At 37.5% G+C, this 21965-nt stretch overlaps 2 protein-coding genes across 2 annotated transcripts; both read right to left on the reverse strand.

Moving 5' to 3' along the window:
* Positions 1-248: 248 nt before the first annotated feature.
* Positions 249-1874, reverse strand: LOC140175077 (uncharacterized mitochondrial protein AtMg00820-like). Its single transcript, XM_072201988.1, has 2 exons — positions 1555-1874; positions 249-375 (listed from the first exon to the last, which is right to left on the reverse strand). The coding sequence occupies exons 1-2, from the start codon at positions 1872-1874 to the stop codon at positions 249-251; spliced, it is 447 nt and encodes a 148-aa protein (XP_072058089.1).
* Positions 1875-17026: 15152 nt separating this feature from the next.
* On the reverse strand, positions 17027-20254 carry LOC140175078 (uncharacterized). The gene is made up of 2 exons (XM_072201989.1): positions 19409-20254; positions 17027-17185 (listed from the first exon to the last, which is right to left on the reverse strand). The coding sequence occupies exons 1-2, from the start codon at positions 20252-20254 to the stop codon at positions 17027-17029; spliced, it is 1005 nt and encodes a 334-aa protein (XP_072058090.1).
* Positions 20255-21965: the final 1711 nt, after the last annotated feature.

Genomic DNA, 21965 nt, shown 5'->3' on the forward strand with positions numbered 1-21965 from the left:
TTTATGAGGAGAGAGGTTTGGTAACTGCCACACAAAAGAAGATTTTTTGAAACCATACAACTGCATCACCTATGACTAGACTTTGAAAAGACTTGACATCACAAAAATATGATTTTCTTTCATTAAAAAATAAATTAATTTAAAATTTAAACCTTTTTACTAAAAGACAAAATAAAATTAACATGTGGACAATGTAACACTCATTTGGACCCAGGGGTTGTTGAGTTTAAAAAAATATATTGGATTACTCAAATTCTGAATTTAAGGGTTATCCCAGATGATTTAGCACATGCATTAGATCCCAGAAGATGAAGTTTAGAAAGATGGTTCTTCATTTCACCCAGAATTGTCTCATCCCAACCCGAGAGACAAAAACTTCAACAAACACATCAGCAATGCGCAAACAGTGAATCATGACTTAAAATCCCTAGATTAGTTCTAAGCTTGCAAAATCTGTCTTCAGCTAGAGGTTATCTACAAATTGATCTTGTGATTTAACAAATTGAATGCTAATATTCTCTTTTTGAACATGTTCTCTTATTGGGTGAAATCTCACCTCAATATGTTTAGTTCTAGAGTACAAAACTGGATTTTTGGAAATATTGATGGCGCTCATGTTATCACATAACAAGAAAATATTTTCAGCATTTAAATTATAATCAGCAAGTTATGTTTTCAACCAAATAAGCTGAGAACAACATGAAGAAGTAGAAATATACTCAGCCTATGTAGTGGACAACGCCACTATGGACTGCTTCTAACTTGACCATACATTTAGAGACTTTCCAAGGAAACAACATATGCCTGATGTGCCCCTTCTATCCACTCTATCTCCAGTAAAATCTACATCACAATAACCAAGTGCAGAAAACTCATCAATTTTAGGGCACCATAAACCAAAATTGGATGTACCATGAACATATCTAATGATTCTTTTAACTGCTGAAAGATGTGATTCTTTTAGTTTTGATTGGAATCTTGAACACATTTTAATATTTTGCACAGTGTCAGGTCTAGAAGAAGTTAGGTACATAAGAGATTCAATCATTCCTCTGTACCTAGTCTCATCAACATCTTTCTCAGTTTCTCCCTTTTCTAATTTAGAGTTAGGGTGCATGGGAGTTCCCATGGGTTTGGCATTTTCCATACCAAATTTCTTAACTAGTTCCTTGGTATACTTTTCTTGATGAATAAAAATACCATTTTCAGTTTGCTTAATTTATAGCCCAAGGAAAAAGTTAAGTTCACCCATCATACTCATGTCAAATTCGCTTGTCATGAGCTTTCCAAATTTAGTACAAAGGGTCTCATTAGCTAATCCAAAAATAATGTCATCAACATAAATTTGGACTAGAATGAAAAAATCATTAGAATTCTTAATAAATAGAGTAGTGTCTGTGGTGCCTTTTTGAAAACTATTTTTCAAAAGAAAAGAGATAAGTCTTTCATACCAAGCCCTAGGTGCTTGTCTCAACCCCATAGAGAGCTTTTGAGAGTTTGAAAACATGATTAGGAAATTTCTCATTTTCAAAACCAGGTGGCTGTGTCACATACACTTCTCTATCTATTACACCATTTAGAAAAGCACATTTCACATCCATTTGATATAATTTAAAATCACAATGAGCAGCATAGGCTGGAAGAAGTCTTATGGCTTCCGTTCGGGCAACTGGTGCAAATGATTCATCAAAGTCTATCCCTTCCTCTTGGTTATATGCTTGTGCCACGAGTCTTGCTTTGTTTCTAGCAACGCTATCATTCTCTCCTAGCTTGTTCCGAAATATCCACTTGGTGCCTGTTACTTTCTTGTCACTTGGCTTTGGAACTAATGTCCAAACTTGGTTCTTTTCAAACTCATGAAGCTCTTCCTCCATGGTCTTTACCCAAGATGGGTCATCAAAATCTTCCTTGATGTTTTAAGGCTCCATTTGAGAGAAAAAAGCAATGTTTGTTTCTTCATTTACTTTTCTAGTAGAAGAACGAGTTTTGACACCTTGTGAGACATCTCCAATGACAAACTCCTGTGGATAGTTCTTTTAGAATCTCCATTCACGAGGTCTTGTAGACTTAGAAGTAGATTTGGTCACTAAAAGATTCAACGATCTGGTGGTTTCAGAATCTTCACCAGATTCATGAGACAAAATAGAATTGTCTCCTGCAGAATTTTCTGCAGTTCCAGTTTCTGATTTATTTTGTTCAGAATTTTCTTTCTCTTGATTTTGAGATTCTCCATATTTGTCCTGAACTTGATTTCCTACATCACAATCTTCTAAAATACTTTGAATCAAGTTAGTGTCACAAAAAGTAACATGTATAGACTCCTCTATTATTCTAGCATCTTGATGATAAACTCTATAGGCTTTGCTAGTTGTGAAATATCCTACAAATATACATTCATCTGTCTTTGGATCAAATTTACCCAAGTTTTCTTTATTATTTAAGACAAAATATTTGCATCCAAAGATATGTAAATAGTTCAAGTTTGGTGGTTGACCTTTCAAAACTTCATAAGTAGTTTTCTTCAAAAATTTTCTTATGATTGTTCTGTTTAAAATATGGCAAGCTATGTTAACAGCTTCCAGCCAAAGAAATTTTGGAACATTACTTTCACAAAGCATGGCTCTTGTCATTTCTTGAATGCTTCTGTTTCTTCTTTCAACAACACCATTTTGTTGTGGTGTTCTTGAACAAGAGAAATTGTGTGATATTCCAAATTTCACACAAAAGAATTCAAATAAATAGTTTTCAAATTCAATTCCATGATCACTTCTTATTGATGCAATCTTTAAATCCTTTTCATTTTGAATTTTCTTGCTAAAAATCTCAAAAGCTGAAAAGGCTTCATTTTTGTGTGCAAGAAATAAAACCTATTGTAGTCATCCACAATTACCAAACCATAACATTTACCATCTAAACTTTGTTCTTGTTAGACCAAATAAATCAATATATAGCAATTCAAGCGGTCTTTTAGTTGAGATGCCTTCCTTTGATTTAAATGAACTCTTTGTTTGTTTTTCCATTTGACAAGCATCACAAGTGGTGTCTTTGTCAAATTTTATCAAAGGAAGACCTCTTACTAATCCTTTCTTGACAAGCTTGTTTATTTGAAACATACTAGCATGACCCAATCTCTTGTGCTATAGCCATTTTTTAGATTTTTTTGAGTGAAAATAAGCTACATTTTGATCCTTTAGTTCATCAAGTGTAAGTCCATACACATTATCACAACGCTTAGCTATAAACAATACATCATTGGTCTTTTTCATTTACAACACAACATTCCAATCTTTTAAAAGTCACCAAATAACTCAAATCACACAATTGACTTATGCTCAAAAGATTATGCCTTAAACCATTAACCAAAAAGACATCATCAATGAAAGTAGAGTGATTGTTACCTACTTTTTCAATATGCACAATTTTACCTTTTTCATCATCTCCAAAGGTCACAACCTCCATCATACTTGTTTAATTTGATGAAGAATGTTGACCTTCCAATCATGTGCCTAGAACACCCACTATCCAAGTACCACATATCTTTCTTTTTTCTTGGATGCTAGGCAAATCTTCATAAGATTTCAATCAACCTTAGGTATCCAAATTAATTTGGATCCTTTGAAGTTAATCCACCTTGATTGCCTGATGAGCGGATAATTTATACGCTTTTTGGCATTATTTTTAGGTAGTTTTTAGTAAGTTCAAGCTACTTTTAGGGATGTTTTCATTAGTTTTTATGTTAAATTCACATTTCTGGACTTTACTATGAGTTTGTGTGTTTTTCTGTAATTTCAGGTAATTTCTGACTGAAATTGAGGGACTTGAGCAAAACTCTGAAAAAGGCTGACAAAAGGACTGCTGATGTTGTTGGAATCTGACCTCCCTGCACTCGAAATGGATTTTCTGGAGCTACAGAACTCCAAATGGCGCTCTCTTAACGGCTTTGGAAAGTAGACATCCAGAGCTTTCCAGCAATATATAATAGTTTATACTTTATTCGGGAATTGACGACGTAACTTGGCGTTGAACACCAAGTACACGCTGCTATCTGGAGTTAAACGCCAGAAACACGTCACGACCCGGAGTTGAACGCCCAAAACACGTTATAACTCGACGTTCAACTCCAATAAAAGCCTCAGCTTGTGGATAAATCAAGCTCAGCCCAAGCATACACCAAGTGGGCCCCGGAAGTGGATTTATGCATCAATTACTTACTCATGTAAACCATATTTATACTAAACTAGCTACTAGGGTTTACATGAGTAAGTAATTGATGCATAAATCCACTTCCGGGGCCCACTTGGTGTATGCTTGGGCTGAGCTTTATCTATCCACGAGCTGAGGCTTTTATTGGAGTTGAACGCTGAGTTATAACGTGTTTTGGGCGTTCAACTCCGGGTCGTGACGTGTTTCTGGCGTTTAACTCCAGACAGCAGCGTGTACTTGGCGTTCAACGCCAAGTTACATCGTCAATTCCCGAATAAAGTATGGACTATTATATATTGCTGGAAAGCTCTAGATGTCTACTTTCCAACGCCGTTGAGAGCGCGCCATTTGAAGTTCTGTAGCTCCAGAAAATCTATTTCGAGTGCAGGGAGGTCAGATTCCAACAGCATCAGCGGTCCTTTTGTCAGCCTTTTTCAGAGTTTTGCTCAAGTCCCTCAATTTCAGCCAGAAATTACCTGAAATTACAGAAAAACACAAAAACTCATAGTAAAGTCCAGAAATGTGAATTTAACATAAAAACTAATGAAAACATCCCTAAAAGTAGCTTGAACTTACTAAAAACTACCTAAAAACAATGCCAAAAAGCGTATAAATTATCCGCTCATCACTTACATCAATATGTTTCGATCGAGAATGAAAAGTAAAATTTTTACCAAGATGTATAGCACTTTGACTATCACAAAATAACTCATAGCTCTTTTGAGTAAACCTGAGTTCTTTCAAGAATTTCTTCATCCAAAGCATCTCCTTGCACGCTTCAGTATTGATAGTAAACTCGACCTCAGTAGTAGACAAAGCAACACATTTTTTCAATCTAGATTGCCAAGACACAACTCCACCTACAAAGTTGATCAAGAAGTCTGAAATAGACCTTCTAGAATCAAATATCTCTTGTCATCTCTGAGTTAGTATAACCAATTAGAAACGGCTTCTCACTTCCATAATACAACCTCATGCTAGAAGTACCACGAAGATATCTCATTATCCATTTTATAGTATTTTAATGCTCTCTTCTTGGGTTTGAAACAAAATGACCAACACAACCAACAACACAAGCTATATCCGGTCTTGTGCACACCATAACATGCATTAAACTACCCACGGCTGATGCATATGAAACTTTTTCTATGTCTTTCTTCTCTTCATCACTTGATGAACTATGCTTGCAACTCAATTTAAAGTGTGAAGAAAGAGGAGTACTAACAGCCTTTGTTTTTTTTTCATTTGGAACCTATGCAATATTGTCTCTATGTATTTTTCTTGTGACAACCAAAATTTCTTCTTTTTTCTATCACGCTCGATTCTTATACTAAGAATCTCCTTTGTGGCTTAAGGTCATTCATTGCAAATAACATTACTAGTTGTTTATTTAACATATTAATCCTAGAAGAATTTTAACCAACAATAAGCACATCATCAACATATAGCAAATGGATAATAAAATCATTACTAGCAAACTGTTTAACAAAATACACAATGATTAGAAATAGTCTTCTTGTATCCTTGTTCTGTCATAACAGACTTGAACTTTTTGTACCATTATCTCGGAGCTTGCTTCAAGCCATACAAGCTCTTCTTCAGTTTGCGAACATGATCCTCTTTGCCTTTTACCATGAAACCTTCAAGTTGTTCTATATAAATTTCATTTTTAAGATCACCATGAAGCAAAGCAGTTTTTACATCCATCTGCTCTATCTCTAAATTAAGACCTGTAGCCAAACTCAAAATAGTCCTAATAGAAGATCTTCTGAAATAACAAATAAGATCTTCTTATAGATCTTCAAACTCTCATTCTTCATCTATTTTAGATTTTGGTTTCTGTTTAGAAAATATAGGTAAATGTAGATTTTTGACAAATAACAAATCATTCATTTTGCTCTTTCATAGATGGTAATTAGTATCATTCAAACATATCATCCTAGTAGAATTATTTGCCTCCATCTTTCCAGCAAGTTATAACTAAATGCCCAAAACTAAGCTTTGATACCAAATGATAGGAATAAAACACACATTTTTCTACTTGCAAGAATAAGAAGAACAACAATATCTACTCACAACAAGTAATAACAGCAACATAATAATACCCAATAGCAGCAAAAAAATCACATAACCATAAATTAGAGACAAACTAACACACCAAGATTTTTAATGTAGAAAATCTCCTCAATGTGAGAAGTAAAAATTATAAGTTACCAAGACTAAGAAATGACTTCACTATGATAAAAAAAATAGAGTACAAGAGAGTCACAAATTATTGCACAAAACGTACATACGACAAGTCAAACAACCCAAGCATCAAAGCTTACAAAACAAGAATAAGAAGAGAGCTGCAGTACGTGGCCAATATCTCCAACTGCAGACATCAAATTAAATATCCGAATGGTGAAAATGAAAAACCATGTGTCCGAAACACACTATCCAAATTTGAGCTCGATCCAACGGTCAACAAATTTGCAACAACTAATTTATAAAGACAGCTTCGTATATATACGAAAATAACTTTCTCTCTTCTCTTCTCTCTAGTATTTGGTATTCTTCTTGCAAATGAGATCTTTTTCACTCAACCCTAATTCACCTCAGTCACTTCAACTCATTATAGGCCTGGATATCAACATTTAGATGTTTTCTCCATATAAGAAGGGAACTTAAAAATTCAACACCAATCATCCATATAAACATCCTCATTCTGGTCACACTAAACCTATATTCGACTTTAATTCAAGACATTTTATAGGACCTCCCTTAATTCTATATCATATGTATTTTTTCAAGTTAAATGAAATCACAAATAAATCTTTTTTATTGTTGCAATATTAGCCCCACTATAAATATCAGCCAACAAAAATCAACCAATCATCTTTTAGTAAAAGATTTTTAAAAAATTAAAAAAATCTTATCTATTATTATTCAATTAAAACATAAAGTACTAATTAAATACAATAAATATAGATAAAAAATATCATAATAACAATAATTATAAAAATTTTGAATTACAAATATTAAAATTCTACAACTTATACATGTTTATACTCTTACTACTATATTATTTGGTCTATTTATGCATGCCATATAAGACTTTACTATTCTTTATTTCTTAATTTCTCCTACCAATTAGCGAAAACTCCTTCAAGTAAGTTTAAATTTGTCACATTTTTTACTAAATATATTTAAATATATCATGATTATAAAATTAATTCATAATTTTATATTTATATTTTTTATTTTTTTTGTTCTTATTCATGTTTCTAAACTCAAGTAAGTTTAAATTTGACACATCTCCTTACTAGATATATTTAAATATATCATGATTATAAAACTAATTTATATTTTTGATATTTTTTATTCTCATTCTTTTTTTTAATTTTTTTAATTATTTGTAGCCTAAAAAATACCATATGAGAAGACAAAGTATGAGCGTATGACAATTAAAGCAAATACAATAGAAACAACAAATGAAGATGTAATTTTATACAACTCTAATATAAAATACCTATGCCTTTTTAAAAAATAAATGAATTCAAATTTTTAAAATAATAAACTATATTTTAATTTATATTACATTTTAGTTGAACAATTTATATGGAATTATATATAGCTATGCCTTATTAGAATATTCTATCTAATATAATTAATTTACCTCTTCGTGCATCACGCGAGTCTCACTTTAGTAAAATTTAATTTTTAAATACAATCAACTATTAATTTAGGTAGCGTTTGGAAGAGAGATTGAGACTGAGAGAAAGAGACCGGGAGATTGAAACTGAAATAAATTCCAATATTGTGTTTGATGTAAGTGTACAAGACTAAGTTATGTTTTAATATCCTGTTTGATTTGAGATAAAAGTAGAAACTGAAATTCATAAAATGACTAAATTACCCTTATTGTTTTAAATGAAAAATAAAATAAAAACAAAGAATAAAATCCCAGTTCCCCTTTCCCTTTCCCTTTCCCCTTTCCTATCCTTTTTCTCTTTCTCATTTTTGAATTCCAGTGGTTCTTCGTCAGATCACCCCATCTCACCGGCGCCACTCCCCACCTCGGCGTCGACTTCACCTCCGATGAGGAAGCCCATTAAAAATCAACAGCAACAGCAACAATAATAATCACAACAAACTGGCAATAGCAATAGCAACAATCACAACAACTACTACACCTAAATCAACTTTATAATTACAATTACAACAACAACAAAATAGAAAATTAATTAGCTTATCAAAAATTCAAAAACCTTAAAATTATAGCAAACTAAAAAATTAATTAATTGGGTGAAGAAGAAGGCAAGCAATTTGGTGCGGTATTTTATAACCCACACTACTAACCGGCAAGTGCACCGGGTCGTACCAAGTAATACCTTACGTGAGTAAGGGTCGATCCCACGAGGATTGATGGATCAAGCAACAATATTTGAGTGATTGGCTTAGTTAAACGAACAAAAATTGATTTTGATATTGAGATGTTCAAAAGGTTTAAGTTGAAAAGAAGACAGACACATAGTAAATAAGTTGGGAATAAAATTTTAGAGAAACAGTTAAGGTTTCAGAGTTATCTATTTTTTCGGATTTATTTTTCTTACTAACTATTTTAATCATGTAGGATTTAATTTATGGCAAACTATATGTGGCTAGACCCTAATTCCTTAGACCTTTCTAGACTCCTCTAAAATTCATTAACTGCCAATTCCTTAGTCAATTAATTCCAATTAGAAGGTAAAGTTGAAATTCCAGTTTATATACCACAAAAATTATAATTATCCAAAAATAAGGGGATTATATGTCACGTATCCCATTAAATCCAAATAATTAAAATTTAGGAGAAATTATTTTCAAGCTGTTGTTCAAGTAAAGAACTTTTCCAAGTTTTACAAAAACTCAAATAGAAAGAGAGTCATACTTCCGTTCCACCCAAATTCATAAAATAAAGAGCGAAAACAATTCTTAAATATAAATCCAAAACATAAATTAAAATAGAAAAAGAAATAAAATCAATCCATACAAATAGACAGAGCTTCTAACCTTAATAGTGGAGGTTTAGTTGCCCATGGAATGTAAATTTGTATAGAATTGGAATAGAATTCCCTAATAGAATCCCCCTAATGGAATCTACCTAATAGAAGAGAAGCCTCCCATTTTTATAACTAATCCTAATTAATTTAAAATCTAATATTTAAAATTAAGATAATATCTTTTCCTATTATAAAAATCAAATTTGAATTTAAATCAGAATTAACTAACTACTCTGCGTCTTGTAATGTGGGGACCACTTGGCTTCACTGGATCCGCGCCTAACTTGGGTGCTAAAATGGGGCCCAGAAATCACCCCCAACGGTTTCTGCGTTTTTCTGCACGTGGCGCATGTCACGCGTACGCGTTAGTCACGCGGATGCGTGGCTGGTCTTCTTCGCGAGTCACGCGGACGCGTCGGTCACGCGGATGCGTCGCTGAGCAAACTTTCAAATCACGCGTATGCGTCAGTCACGCATACGCGTCGATCCTCGCTGAAATCTCTTTTGATTCTTGAGCTGCAGAAACTCTATCAAATCCAATCGAATTCTACCTAAAATAAAAAAAAAATTGCAAAAGACTCAAAGTAGCATCCATATTGGCTAAAAGATAATTAATTCTTTATTAAACTCAACAATTTAGATGCAAATTCACTAGGAAAAGATAGGAAAGATGCTCACGCATCACAACACCAAACTTAAACTGTTGCTTGTCCTCAAGCAACCAAAACTAATATAAGCTTAGGATGTGAATTTGCATGAGAATGAGAGTTCGATTAAGCTCATGTCTCTTTTTATAGTGGGGTTTATAACTGTAATCCTGAATATGTTTGGCATCTCACTCTCCTTTGAATTAGAAGGATGTCAATGTCATTCAGAATTAGAATTCGGATAATATTATATATTCTCTGATATTTTATATTTCAGTTTAATCCTTGAACACAGCAAAATTTACTTTAAAAATTTATTTATTTATTTATTTATTTATTTATTTATTCATTTTTTTGTGCTTTGCACCTTGAGCCTAGTCGTGACTTTAAATGTTTTGTCTGAAGAGTTACTTGACACAAAAACACCACAAACACTTAACTGGGGAACTCTATTTGAGTTCTTATTTTTCTTTCAGTTACTCCCAGACAGTGGTGCTCAAAGCCTTTGGCATACTCTGTTAAATGCACTTGGTCTCGACTCTAAGTATTCTGTCTCAAGGATTACTTGACACAATCACACCACAAGCATATGACTAGGGAAACAACTCTCTGAGCTTTTAATCATGTCTGACCTCCCTAGTCATTGATGCTCAAAGCCTTGGACCTTGCTTTTATTATTATTATTTATTTAATATATATATATATATATATATATTTTCTTTTGTTGTTTCTTGCTCCAAGGATTAAATTTTTGTTTATTTCATAGAAGTCATAATAATTCTCTAAATTCCTGTTCCTTATACATCAACATCCCTTGATTCAAATTCAAATATGCACTATTCATATCATGCATTCAAAATTACTATTAATACCACCACATTTAAGTAAATAAGACTATTCTTAGAATTAACTCAATTTCTCATGCAATATATCACTTTTAAATTTTTTTTTGATTTCAAGCTCAGTGGCCAATACATGAGACATCTTTCAGAATTAAAGCACTTAAGGGAAGACTAAACTAGACCTAGGATTCTCACTAATAAAGGATCATGCGTAAAATAGCAGAAAAGCCAGAACATATCATAGAAAAAGAGGGGAGGAATAAAAATATGAAAGGAACTCAACCACCTTAGTTATCCTAGCAGTCGCTTTATTCTTCAGGTTATGCTCCTTTGTGAAGATGATTCGCCTCCCTTTTGTGCCAGAAAACCCATAAGCGCAGCGTCAACACCAAACTTAAAGGTTTGCTTGTCCTCAAGCAAATAAGAACTGAAAATAGAAGAGACAAATATTATGAGGGAAGAAAAAGGATAAAAGAATAAGAGGGAATTAGGATTGGGAGAGAGAGAGAGAAAGAAAACTGGGCGGCGCAAGCGACGCGTTCGCGTGGGTTGCGAATTTTTCATAATGACGCGTCAGCGTCAGGCACGCGATCGCGTGACCTGGGTTTTGCGTGATTCGCACAAAGCCAGCCGCGTGCCCGCACGACTTTCTGTTTGTATGGCTTGGGAGCCAATTTTCATACGACGCGTTCGCGTCATGCACGCGCTCGCGTGGATGGCCATATGTGCAACTGACGCGAACGCGTCAATCATGCGTCTGTGTGTCCAAATTTGTGCTTTAAGCACACTTCTTGCCCCAAGGCAGCACAACTCTCTGCCCAAACACTCTTTTACGTCGAATTGGCAGGTCACGCATTCACGTCGTTGATGCGCCCGCGTGAATGGAAAAAATCACAAACGACGCGAACGCGTGGGGTACGCATTTGTGTGGGATCGTTTATGCGAAAGGCATGAGTCCAACGCCACTCCCACGTAACTTTCTGTCAAATTTCATTTTTCACGCACACATGATTGACGTGTTCGCGTCAACGACGCTTGTGCGTCGTGTGCCTCCTCTCTCTCTTTTTTTTTAGCTTAAGGTGTTTGGTTCCTGGAAGAACATAGCTGCATGATCAGAAAATTAGTAAGAACTCAATAAAAATAAAATAACTAAGAAAACTTCTACTACGAAAAATAACTAAGAATGAAAAGAAATGATCATACCACGGTGGGTTGTCTCCCACCAAGCACTTTTAGTTAAAGTCCTTAAGTTGGACATGTGGTGAGCTCCTTGTCATGGTGGCTTGTGCTTGTACTGATCCAGGAATCTCCACCAATGTTTATAATTCCAATGGCTACCGGGATCCCAAACCAGGCGCATAACGCCTTTGAACAAGCTGAAGCAAGTGACAAAGTCCCAAGAGTGTTGATTGTGGGAATGAATTCCAGGGTCCCAAACCTTGCTTTTACACCCGTCTTCTTGTGGATCACCATTGTTCCCACCGGGTGGCAAGCAATCTGAATCCTTACAGAGACATCCAAATAACCTTCTAGACCCATTCAAGTGAGCTCTACACCAATCCTTGCACTTTAATTTGGTGCAGGCAACCATATTGAACCTTGCTTGACATCTCTTGCCACTAACCATCTTTCTCTTGCTCTTAATGCCACAAAGAGCTCTAAGTTGACCATCCGTCTCTAGTAGCCCATATTCCAGTGGGAAAGTACAGGTTAAGGATAGGAATTTTACCCACTTGAATGTTGTATTGGATGGTGATGGCTTTGGAAGAGGTCTTGCAAGCTCCACTCTCTTGTGTTCTTCTTTGAATTCTTCCACTTCCTTGTAAGCTTCCTTAATTTCAACCTCTTCCTCTTGGTAGCTTTCTTCTAATTCAATCTCTTCTTCATTACTTACCAAGGGCATGGGAGGTTGTGCATCTTCCTCCTTTGTGGGTGCATCTTCCTCTTTTGCTTTTGCATCTTCCTTTTCTTCCATGTGTGAGTATGGAAAGTTCTCTAGTTCACTGGAGTATAAACTCCTTTGATTGATTTCCTCACTTTCTTCCATATGATCTTGCATTATATTTCTTGGGAAGGAAGTTGCTTGCTCCTCTTCCTGTGACTTGATAATTGACTGCACATGTTTCTCTATATTTTTGACACTTGTCTTTATATCATGTAGGCATTCTTTCAAGAAGAGCTCAAGATCTGATGGTATTTGAGATGAATAAGGAGATGGTGGCTCTTGATATGCATAAGAGGGAGATGCTGGTTCTTGATAAGTGTAAAAAGAGGATGGTTCTTGATATGGATAGAGAGGTGGTGGTTCTTGATATGGATATAAAGATGGTGCTTCTTGGTACGAATATGGAGATGGTGGTTCGTAGTATGAATATGGAGGTGGCGGCTCTTGATAGTTGGAACATGGAGCATTGAAGTTTCTTTGGTTTTGACTTTGCCAACCAAAACTTGGATAATTCCTCCATCCCCCATAATATGAATTACTACTTGGGTGTGAGGAGTAACCCACGTGATCTCTCTCCATTATTTTTCCTCAACACAAAACACCAAAAAGGATTAAACGCACCATGTGGTTGACAAGCAAGCAAAGAAGAAAAAGCATAAAAAAGATCTAAACTCAATAGCCAAGGGGACACCAAACTTAATTTCAGCAATTAAAAAATAAATAAATAAATAATATTGGTGTTATTTATTTAATTTTTTTTTGAAAATTTAAAATTTAATTAATTTTTTTCGAAAATCAAGTAATAAAAGAAAAAAATTTTAAAACGAAACAGGGGAGGGGGAGGGGGTTCACGTAAAATAATTTTTTTTATAAAAATATATTTTAATAAAATTAAAAATAAAATGCCTAATCTAAGCAATCAAACAACTAATAGTTGTTAATCACAGTCAATCCCCGGCAACGGCGCCAAAAACTTGGTGCGGTATTTTATAACCCACACTACTAACCGGCAAGTGCACCGGGTCGTACCAAGTAATACCTTACGTGAGTAATGGTCGATCCCACGAGGATTGATGGATCAAGCAATTATAGTTGAGTGATTGGCTTAGTTGAACGAACAAAAATTGATTTTGATATTGAGATGTTCAAAAGGTTTAAGTTGAAAATAAGACAGACACACAGTAAATAAGTTGGGAATAAATTTTAGAGAAACAGTTAAGGTCTCAGAGTTATCTATTTTTCGGGATTTATTTTTCTTACTAACTATTTTAATCATGTAGTATTTAATTTATGGCAAACTATGTGACTAGACCCTAATTTCTTAGACCTTTCTAGTCTCCTCTAAAATTCATTAACTGTCAATTCCTTGGTCAATTAATTCCAATTAGAAGGTGAAGTTCAAATTCCAGTTTATATACCACAAAAATTCTAATTACCCAAAAATAAGGGGATTATATGTCACGTATCCCATTAAATCCAAATAATTAAAATTTAGGAGAAATTGTTTTCAAGCTGTTGTTCAAGTAAAGAGCTTTTCCAAGTTTTACAAAAACTAAAATAGAAAGAAGGTCATACTTCCGTTCCACCCAAATTCATAAAATAAAGAGCGAAAACAATTCTTAAATATAAATCCAAAACATAAATTAAAATAGAAAAAGTAATAAAATCAATCCATACAAATAGACAGAGCTCCTAACCTTAACAGTGGAGGTTTAGTTGCCCATGGAATGTAAATTTGTATAGAATTGGAATAGAATTTCCTAATGGAATCCCCCTAATGGTATCTATCTAATAGAAGAGAAGCCTCCCCTTTTTATAACTAATCCTAATTAATTTAAAATCTAATATTTAAAATTAAGATAATATATTTCCTATTTTAAAAATCAAATTTGAATTTAAATCAGAATTAACTAACTACTCTGCGTCTTGTAATGTGGGAACCACTTGGCTTCACTGGATCCGCGCCTAACTTGGGTGCTAAAATGGGACCCAGAAATCACCCCCAGTGGTTTCTGCGTTTTTCTGCACGTGGCGCATGTCACGCGTATGCGTCAGTCACACGGATGCGTCGCTGGTCTTCTTCGCGAGTCACATGGACGCGTCGGTCACGCGGACGCGTCGCTGAGCAAATCTTCAAATCACGCGTACGCGTCAGTCACGCACACGCGTTGCCATGGAAAGCTCCAAATCAGGCGTACGCGTCAGTCACGCGTACGCGTCGATCCTCGCTGAAATCTCTTTTGATTCTTGAGCTGCAGAAACTCCATCAAATCCAGTCGAATTCTACCTAAAATAAACAAAATTGCAAAAGACTCAAAGTAGCATCCATATTGGCTAAAAGATAATTAATTCTTTATTAAACTCAACAATTTAGATGCAAATTCACTAGGAAAAGTTAGGAAAGATGCTCACGCATCACAATTGTGAATAAAAATATTGGAAAAGAGGGAACATGGACTCACAATCACTAACCATAGTGGCGAGCAGCCACTGGAAGCGAGATGGTGACGTCGACGAGCAAACAACAGCAATAGCAAGGGCAAGAAGAGAAACGATGATGCACAAACCTGGGCAAGTTGCTGGCTACTTCTACTTGACTGAGCTGGCGACAATGAGGCAACAAAATCGGTGACAAACGAACCCCAAGGTTGTGGTGGTCCTGGCGGCAACGACAAGACAGCGGCTTCCACTAGGGCTCTTCGATGGTGGTACAGACTCCTGAGCTGCACCACGCTAGTTCTGTGCATCGCTGGTTCTAGTTCTGGAGTTGGTTCTCAGCGGCAGGGTGGTTGGTGATGAAGGGAAGGTGACAGACGGAGGCTGGCGATGATGATGATGATTGACGGTGTGTTGAAAGAGGGAGTGAGAGAAGAAGAAAGTGTGAGAGGTGGGATAAGGGTATTTTAAGAATAAAATATTATTAAAGTTTCAGTCCCTGTTCCCTAAAATTTCAGTCCCCTATGTCTTCACTTTTTAAAAGTATTGAAATACTAAAATTTTGGGTACAGAAACTGAAATTGTAGAACTATGCTCTTAGACAACCGGTGGTGGAGGATTATCGCTGCCACCATTACCTTAGTAGCAATAGCCTTCTTCTCTGGGCCTTTCCCTTAATATGAGAAAAAAAGTTAGAAGAAAATTTTTTATCCATAGAAATATTTACGGACCAAAAAGTATGTTTAGATCTACTTTAAAGAAAAGACAAAATATACAAAAATATTCAATCAAGTTATAACACATCTTTGTAATCAAACATTATGTCTCCTCCCAATACTTATGCCATGTGGCGAATACCTCAGGGAACCAGCGGGTAGGTCCTCGACCATCCTTCGATAACAAAAAATCAATGTTGTGGTTGGTTTAGGGACGTGCTGAACTCCCCCAAGCTGCGATAGCACTCGGTCAACCTATTGCCACTCGATTGATGAAAAGTAAATCAACGCAGTAGTCAACTTCCATAAATGTGTGTGCTCAGGCCTGAGGATATCAAGATGGACTACCTGAATAATCTCTAGTGCGTTGTATGGCATCCAAATAAACTGCGACATATCAGATCATCAGAATCAAGTCGTATGTGATCAATAAACACAAACAATGAGGCACTATAATTGAACATAAGTAATGTGAGCTTATACTTACATCATCTACTCTCAATATGTCTAGTCTGTGTCGTGTAGCAATGACCCGAAGACCCTTCTCGTCTGATGATGACATGTACCTACCCCACCTACAAGATTCATCATCTCACAATGAAAATGGATCAAGAATAATAATAAGCATTATACTCACCTCGATGTAAGCAGCCAAAGAATGACATCAAACCCTCTCGTCCTGAATGTGGGCAACCTCCAAAATATCCAAGACTGCAGCAATGCTAGTGGCACAGCTAAGTTCTTAACATCCGATTGGAAACTCTGCAGAGACACCTATACAACGACAAAGTGGCCGAACTCCAGCTATACTTGCCGAGTCCATTAAGACCCGCAACATATGGGAGCCACTGTAAGTGAACTCTGGCACCAGAGTTGTCCCCAAAAAGCATCGTGGACAACAACATCATAATGTAACCACATGCATAGACCTGTACCATGGCCTCTGTTGTATCAGTCAGCGTCACTATGAACTTATTTTGAAACCATCCATATGACACGATGAACTCCTCAATACAGTCCTCAGGAGGAAGTTCACCGAACAGCTCTTCAAACCACTCACACGCAGGCTTTCCACCCACCATTAACTACTCAAAGTCACTGAGACAACCACTAACTGAAAATCCATTAATATGGAGGCCGAACTGATATGCCACATCTTGTAAAGTAATAGTTCCCCAAATGGCATGTGGAACATGTGTGTCTCTGGACGCCATCACTCAACAAAGGCACTAATCAGTGGCTTTTCCAGTTTAAACCAATAATCATTTAGCCTAGCAACATGTAGTAATTCGGCACTATCTAGGTACGACACAATACGGTCATGCAATATCATCTTTTGTTGCCTACGGATGTTCCTTACACACTGGGTTGGCTAATAAAAGAATAATAAACACAGTCGCAACTCAACAACGGATAATAACCAAAAATATATATCAGATATCAAATTCACCCCTAAACCACACCACAACCACATCAATCCTAAACCTAAAACATTACAAATTTCTAAAACTACAAGTTATATAGATTAACAAAATCACATTAACATAACTCAACATATCACCGTCATCAACTATATCAAGTGTAAAGAAATTTAACCACTAACCTCTTCGTCGATAAAACCCGCAACGTGTGCAATACCATTCAATCAGTACATTTCGCCTTTGTTCCTCGCCATCTTGCACCACCCCTTCCGCCGCCTACCCAACCTTCAACTGCCGCCTTTATCAGCGGCCTCCTTCGCCGTCGGCCACCCACTTTTTCGTGCACCAGTACCCACCATCCACCAATACCAACTTTCCTCCACCCAACCTGTTGGTCACTTTTTTGCCATGGGTCTCCTCCTCTCCAGCAAGCTCTTCGTTGTTAATGGGGGCTCACAAATGAGGCATTACTCGTGGGAAGGTAAGTAGGGTTGGGTTTTAAACATGATTTGTCTAATCGTCTTAGACTATTGAGTATTATATTTATGCACGTAAATCGTGTTGGGTTGTTGGGGGTTAGGAAAGCACGTAAATCGTGCTAGGGTGTTGGGAGATATTGGTTTGCACGTAAATCGTGCTAGGGTAGTGGGTTTTAGGTAGGGGTGTTCATGGGTCGAGTGAAACCGGGCTTTTCTTGACCTAGACCAGGCCCTAATTATACACCGAGTCTATTTTTTAGACCCTAACCTGGTCCTAGACTCAATGAAACCTAAACATTTTCGGTCCACAATTATACCAGGTCTAAACCGGGTAAAAACTGGGTCTTCAAAACTTTAACAATAATTTATAAAAAAACTTATTTATAAAGAAACTTATTTATGATGCACTTATTTATAAAGAAGAAACTTGTTACCAAAAAGTTGATATCCATATTTGAACTTGAATTTGTCCATAAATTTTAATTTGATGCTTCTTTGATCTATTTTCTAATTCAACAAGTGTGATTAAAAATAAAACAATAAGTTTATAATTATTATAACATAATATTAAAATTAATTTAAAACATATATATCTTTTTTGTTCTCTTAGGGTGCATATGGACCAGGTGAAGTTGGGTTCACCTTGACGCGGATTCGGCCCGAAATAATGACTAGGTCTATTTTTGAGACCCTTACCTGATCCTAGACCCGGTGAAATCACACTAAATTAGCCCCTAAGATGTTCGGGACTAGGTCGGGTCTTCAAATCAGGCAGGCCATGAACACCCCTAGTATTAGGGTTAAAAAGCATTACTCAACATAGGGTGGGACGATTTATATACATTTTGTAACACACAAAGGCCTGGGACGATTTATGAATTTTTAAACAATGCATTTCATGCATAAATCGTCCCAGGATAACATGATTCATATATTATATAAAACACAAAAGCCTAGGACAATTTATATGTTATATGGTTTAGAAGAATCGCGTTTTCGAAATCCATTTAAGAAATTAAGGTAATTTTCATCTCCATATAATTTATTTAAATAAAAAAGTCTATTCTTTTTTGTTATCTGTAAATATTGTTTGACTATGAAAATTTTGTTTTTTTTCCAAGGACCAAAAAACACACTCATAATTTTTCTATTTTTGGTTCATCAGATTCTAATAGTTTTACTCTAGACCAAAACCACAAAATTCTTTTCCTTGGGTCTAAAGTCCAAACTATATTTTGAAGCCTTTCTTTCAACAGATCTGAAACTATCCTCGACCCACACAACAGAGAACAAAAAAAGAGCAAAAACACAACAATTAGCACAAAACGAAAAAGAAAACAAAAACCTAAAAGAAGTTATCGGCTGCGCGCTACCATCTTATTGAGGGAAAAATATTACAAAATAAAACCCTAAATTTTGGGTTAGAAAAATCAGAATTCGTTTATTAAAAAAATAAAAAAGAAACAAAATAACACCTGAATTTTTGAGTTATGAGATGAGATTGCTATTGATCATCTTAAATCACACTCAGTGGGCTTAAAGGTAATTATTCAAGTGAGGGAAACAAGCAAATAATAACATCGGGGGAGAAAAAGGGAAGGGCTAGGATACAACTCTCCGTAATTTCATATAAAGATGATGGCCTTAATCTTTCCTTAGTCAAGGTCTCAAGGATCGATATAGCAGGCAATATACTTTGTAGCAATATGTTCTCCATGGCGTTATAAACGCCGTTTTCTCCTCGTTTGGCTGGTACATCGGTATCTGATTGTAGCAAGAATAAGCATCCATAAAGTTCAGATACCGGTACCCCGCTGTCGCGTCGATGAGCGCATCTATGTTGGGGAGGGGGTAGAAGTCTTTGGGACACGCCTTGTTAAGATCAGAGTAATCCACGCACATCCTCCATTTTCCGTTGTGCTTTCTAACTAGGACTACGTTCGACAGCCAAGTCGAGTAGTCTAGTTCCCGTATGAATCCTGCTTCGAGAAGGCTGGTCGTCTGCCTGGCCACCTCCTTTGCCCTCTCTTGTGACATTTTCCGTCTCCTCTGAGCCACCGGCTTGGCTTCTTTCTTCACGGCCAAGCGGTGTGACATGAGCTGGGGATCTATCCCCGGCATGCCGACTTGAGTCCAGGCAAATAGGTCACCGTTAGCCCTAATCATTTCCATCAGAGGTTCCTTCAGGTCGTAGGGAAGGTTCTTGTTCACGAAGGTGAACTTCTCCTCTGAGTCGCCAACCTTGAACTTTTCTAAGTTCCCTTCTGGCTCGGGTCTGGGCTTCTCATCGACCCTGGCGTCCAGGTCGGCGAGGAATACTCTTGATGCCTCTTTGGATTTCTTTCTCAAGGATAGACTGGCATTGTCGCATGCGATTGCCGTTTCCAGGTCTCCCTTGATGGATCCTACCGATCCATTATCAGTGATGAACTTCATTATTAGCATCTTTGTACTGATTATTGCTTCAAGATCGTTGATGGTCTTTCTCCCTAGGATGATGTTGTAAGCTGTGGAGTCCCGCAGGACCACGAACTCCGCCATTACCGACCTTTATCCTGCCCGAGTCCTATGGCTAGTGGAAGAGAGCTTACTCCATCAGGCTTAATGAAGTGGTCGCCTAACCCTACTATACCGTGCTGGTGAGTTCTTAGGTTGGCGTCCCGGAGTCCTAACGCATCGAACACGTTGTGGAACATGATATTCGAGTCAGCGTCGGTGTCCACGAGAATCCGCTTAATCAGACCGGTTCCTACCCTGGCCGTGATAACCATAGGAGGGTTATCCAATGCCTCGTCAAACCACTGGTCGCCTGGACCGAATGATATGGGTGGAGTTTTCTTAGAGCTTGGCGTAGAGTGGGATTACGAGACCGCCAAAACTTTCACATCCTTCTTGTGGGCCGACTTCGACCTTGGAGCTACGTCTCTTCCGATTACTACGTTTACTATCATGAGGCCGTGTTCGTTGTCCTCGGGCTCTTGGCGTCGCTTTGTCGGGCGACCATTATCCTTTGTATCTCTGTCACGATCCCGTCTTCTCTGCTCCCTGATGAAGTGGGAGAATTCGTTTAATTTCCCATCTCGGATCGCCTGCTCTAGTGCGTCCTTTAGGTCAAAATAGTCCTGGGTTTTGTGTCCATAGCCCTTGTGATAGTCACAGTACAGGTTTTTGTTTCCCCATGTTCTGTCCTTCAGAGGTCGAGGCTTCGCGAGAATTCCCTTTTCCATTATTTGCTGATAGACTTCTACAATGGGGACCATCAGGGGAGTATAGTTGGTAAATTTCCCGACTCGGGGAAACGTCTTGTAATTCTTGGTCGGCATCCCATTTTTTGGGATGGTCCTTAGGTCTTTCGCCGCCCCCGTGCTGCCGAGGCTGGTTGTAGGCAGTCTGCCGCTTGTTGGCAGCCACCACTTGACTAACTTCTTCATCGTTGATGTATTCCCTGGCCACGCGTTGGATTGCTTGCATCGTCCATACTGGCTTGGTGGTCAGGTGCTTCCTGAAATCCTCGTTCAGAAGTCCGTTTGTCAGGCATAGACTGGCCACCGCGTCGGTTAGGCTATCAATCTCCAAACACTCATCGTTGAACCTGTCCAAATACTTTTTGGTCGGTTCGCCCGATCTTTGGGTCACCCCGAGCAGGTTGATCGGGTGCTTCGCCTTTGCGATGCGGGTAGTGAACTGGGCCAAGAAGGCACAGCTGATATCGGAGAACTTGGCTACAAAACCTTGCGGGAGGCTATTGAACCACGTGATTTCCGGTCCTGCCAAAGTGACCGGGAAGGCGCGACATCGCACCTCGTCGCCAACTCCTTCCAGGTTCATCCTGGCCTCGAAAGCCATCAGGTGCTCTTGCAGATCTTGGGTTCCATCATATCTCATGTCCATTGGCTTGTCAAAGTGTTTTGGTAGCCGGACTTCGAGGATCGAGTGGTGGAAAGGGGTTGCTCCCATGATGACGGGGCGCCGGGCTATTTTAGCTCTTTCTTCGACGCGCTCTTGCCAATTGTGCCCGGTGGTCCATCTCCTTGAAGATCTCGCGTATAACAAGGGATCTCGCCGTCTTCTTAGCGTCCCCCTGTTTCCCTCCCGAGGGCTATCCGACTCGGACCGGGGGCTCGGCGTGCCCTTGGAACGACTTCTTCGACTTCTCCCCTGTCTCTGAGGGGACTGTGAATGGTCGGGCTCGGCGTTTTGCCGATGATACCCGAGATTTGTGAGCTCACGTTCTAGATTTTGCACCCGGTGT

The sequence above is a fragment of the Arachis hypogaea genome, chromosome 9 (assembly GCF_003086295.3).
Source record: "Arachis hypogaea cultivar Tifrunner chromosome 9, arahy.Tifrunner.gnm2.J5K5, whole genome shotgun sequence".
Taxonomy (NCBI): domain Eukaryota; kingdom Viridiplantae; phylum Streptophyta; class Magnoliopsida; order Fabales; family Fabaceae; genus Arachis; species Arachis hypogaea.